Source organism: Echinococcus granulosus, assembly GCF_000524195.1.
Source record: "Echinococcus granulosus chromosome Unknown EG_S00196, whole genome shotgun sequence".
Taxonomy (NCBI): domain Eukaryota; kingdom Metazoa; phylum Platyhelminthes; class Cestoda; order Cyclophyllidea; family Taeniidae; genus Echinococcus; species Echinococcus granulosus.
In genome coordinates this window covers 37,524-41,447 of record NW_020170576.1, presented here as the reverse complement: position 1 = coordinate 41,447, position 3,924 = coordinate 37,524, and the positions used below count along the sequence as shown (strand labels likewise).

Below are 3,924 nucleotides of genomic sequence, written 5' to 3'. Positions count from 1 at the left end.
GACTTCAGTTTGGCAAAGTAATACGGTGGAATTGGCGGTAAGTTACAGCTAATAGTTGACTCCGATGGGTTAACAGCTAAAAGCATTTGACATATTGTAGCATTCGTTAAATAATAATTTTCCTTCATTAGTCTCATGCATTACTTTAAAACCAGTTTAAAGTAAGTACATTCTGCTGCATGTGGCTCAATAAACGTATTCGGGTGTCCACAGCGGTCAATAGACTCACTATTCTGAACATCTGGCTTGCGGGTATGACTTGCGTGCAATAAGGGCATAGCGGCATAAGGAGAATTGGCCAATGTTCATCTTGTTCACCTTAACTCATATAAACTGACCAGGATAAGTACCTACTCAATCAAGCCCATCGTGGAGAAACTGAGGTACTTAAGCGACTTAATCGCGCAGGTTAATACTAGCCGGTTGTGCATTTGAACTCACCCAGTTGATGTGTCGGTACATAAGACAAGGTACGATTCTAACAGATAAATTCGATTATGCATTAGGTGCTAAAGTAGATATTAGGAGATTTAATTTTAAATTTAAGGGTGCAATGAGACTAAATCGCTTTCAGTAAATTGCAAGGAGTTTGAGTAAATTGCTAAATAGTCAGGGCAGGTACAGTACCACTGCAGCATTACTTCGCCTAGGCGCATGCATGCGTTTTATGCTCATATCAATTCTGCTAAAATCTCACCCGCTCTGTACATTTGCACCCATCTGAATGCTTAAGAAAGCACACGCTAAGCTAAAACACACCTGTAAAAGTACAGGACAGGTGAGCCGTAGGCAGTTTTGATATGAACGGATCACCACGCTAACGAGATGGTGGTCCACTTTTGTAAGTAGTGAGAATTATGTATAATTAACTTGCATTTAAGGCACTGTCTTGTTGCGTTCTGTGATACAAGGAAGATATTGGTCTGTCGGCAGGTGAGCAAGATACCATGCCAGGTATTCTTTGGACTTTAAATATAGACAAAAGGAATCTTAGGGCCACATCCCCTCCTACGAGGTGCTTCTATCTCGTGCTTTGCAAAGAGACTGTACAAACTATTGTAGAGACAACAACTTTCTATACTCCATCTTTGCTACAATAAAATGGTCCTCCGATTTTGCTATTTAAGCTTGTGGCTCAACAAAATCTGCATACATTGCAGAAAAATTAGAACATTTAACTAGCCATTATTCATGCCTGCAACTACGGCACCGCGCATGCGAGATCGGTCCAGATTTCGTAAATTGGTCTGCCGCGGACAGAGAAGGAGAAGAAGCCTCGTTCGATGACACAGGCTAGTACAAGGAAATAGCACAATGATAACAAATTTGACAGTAGGCTAGAAAGCAACCTTACAGGGTAAATCCTCTATAGGTAGATACCAAAGACATGTTGTCGGCAGAAGAGTTAAATCTCCATACAGTAGGCAATTTGTACTGATCGGGGAGAACTGACTCTACATTGGCAGGATTTTCACCATGTATCTAAAATCTGCTTCACATAGTTATGTACTTAAGCCCCTATGCGCATTCATATAGAGCAATAAACAGGAAATCGGCCCTGTTCACTTTTACATATCAAGCTTAAGCTTACCGTTGGTGTAGCAAAACGCGGATTTATTACGTGAAGGCAGAAGAATAAAACTGTCTGCAGTAACTACATCGAATTGCAAACGTAAGCTTCCGACTTCTTGGTTAAATGAAATATAAAATTATTTACCATTTTGCTTAAGTGCCGATTCATTCTTTTGATATCAGAGTTACTTCAAATTTGGCAGATTCATCAAACGCTAAACTGACAAATGAATTGCGTGGAGGTAGTCGTATGCATTGAAGAGGTCAAACGAGGAGAGAAACAAGTGATTCATCTGGACAAGTTTCTTGCAGGTGGATTACAGTACAGCAACTAACCTGTCGTAGGAGCATTTCTGGGCGGATACAGTTGTGTCCATATCATCTGTAATGCGCCATTTATGCCGACTGTCTTTTCTCAAACGAAGTTTGTCCCGAGCCTCTTTGGTAAGGTAAGAGCGGTCGGCGTTCAAGTCGCCCAAAATGACCAGATTCTGCGAGGATGAAGTGGAAATCGTAGATGTAACCTCAGTCCGAGCATACATCTCCACAACGCAGTTCCCTCAACTACACACTCCGTTTTCATTTACCAACAATTTGACCTTCAATTTGGTGCCATGTAGCTTATAATCTCCTAGTTCTTTTGCCTATTTGTGGTAACTGCATCTTGACTAAGATGCCTCTACCTGCTCAGTGATGGTTGAGTGCAGCAGTAGTCCCTGTGGGTATTTTAGCTGCACACACGTAGGAGCAGGTCTCTATTCAAGTTGAAAAGAAGCAAAATTTTCCTTGAAATGACCAAATGCATAGAAAACGTAGCTTTCCTTCAATTTATAAAAAAAGCTTGCTCATGTTTACAACAATGAAAGTGATCTTACCGAATTGCCTCCAAATGTCTCACACTCACTTGTAACATCGTAGAGAGCCTCCAATTCTTTAAATACAGATCTTGGAGAGATATAAACTGCCAGATATCCCATTCTTACTCCAAACTGAAAGAAAAAGTGCAGACTGTCAGCTATTTCTTGGTCTTACTAAAATTTCTTCAAAAGATTGGACTTTTGATGCCCCCTGCCCTGCTTATTTAGTGTACAGTTGTTTGAGAAAGGTGTTTTTAACCCTACCCCAACCCATAGACTACGAATAATTATTTTCCTGCTTAAACGAAAAGTCACTTAATCAACTGTCACTCAGTAATGAGAGTTAAGCAATTTGCAGAATGGCGGAGAGTTCAGGGCTTACTAAGTTTTATTGTGCAGGTCACCATTTAGAAGGCGATATTATTGAAATTGGTGGTTTGGGGCCCTCTTGATTACCAATGTTACATCGCTGTCCGTCATTGTGGATGGGCAAAGATGACAAGTTATTACACCTCTCTGTTGTGTCTCAAAGAAGTCATGATTTAGGGACATGCTGCTGCGTTGCACCTGCAAATGAAATTGGTTAGTGGGCATCCTTCTTGCTGTGCCGACTTCGATGTGACGACCGACTCGAAGAGTTGACAATGGAGAGCGCTGGCAATGACGCACAATGGGTAAGGTGGGTCCTATGATGCTTTAATTAAATGTTTAGCTCTTCGTTATAGCTACTTCGGCACCTAAGGCCCCACCATTGTTCTCCTGCTAGGCTGTATAACCACCAAGCCAATCCAGTAGCCTTCCAGCACTTCTCTGCGTCGTTAATACATTACCCCTTTCAGCATGCTGTTTTCTTTTATTTTGAGGAAAGGCACGAGGCGCTGCAGGCAAATACACGTACTGGGAGCTGTGTATGGACAGCTTTTGTCTGTACTAGTTGCGTAAGAGCATTTCGTGCACAAAATCATAGCAGCAGAAATTTAGTAGACGTGTCCAAACGTACCTTTTTAAGGGTCAGGGAAAAGCAGTCTGGCGGTCCTTCAATATCCTTCTTTCTAGTCTGCATTGAGGCAGGACCAGTTACACTAAAATTATCGGTTCTAAAGAGAGTAAAACAGTCCATTTTGAATCCTTGTTGGCATAGTTAGAAAAAAAAGAGCTAATGGTTTGTGAAGATAATTGCCCTGGCCTAAAATATGGCAACTTTGCTCAAGGAAAGTGCGTCTTGGGCATATAGCCTAGGCTGGATGGAATTACAGGGTAAATCCTCTATTGGTAGATGTCCAGCGCATGTCGTCAGCAGAAGAGTTGAATCTCCAAACAGTGGGCAATTTGTACTGATCATGGAGAACGGACCCTACATTCGCAGGATTTTCACCTAACATCTAAAATCTGCTTCAAATAGTATGTCCTTATGCCCTTATGCACATGCATATAGAGAAATAAAGAGGAATTAGCATCATATGAAAAAAATGCTTTGAAATACTCTCATACGTGT

General features: G+C 41.3%; 1 protein-coding gene across 1 annotated transcript; it reads right to left on the bottom strand. All coding sequences in view use genetic code 11, as the record gives it.

Annotated features, from left to right (window-relative positions):
* Positions 1 to 1,178: 1,178 nt before the first annotated feature.
* Positions 1,179 to 2,114, bottom strand: EGR_10174 (Deoxyribonuclease-1; the record flags this gene model as incomplete). The annotated part of the gene is made up of 2 exons (XM_024499423.1): positions 1,179 to 1,293; positions 1,909 to 2,114. The coding sequence occupies 2 exons, from the start codon at positions 2,112 to 2,114 to the stop codon at positions 1,179 to 1,181; spliced, it is 321 nt and encodes a 106-aa protein (XP_024346162.1).
* Between the last annotated feature and the right edge of the window lie 1,810 nt (positions 2,115 to 3,924).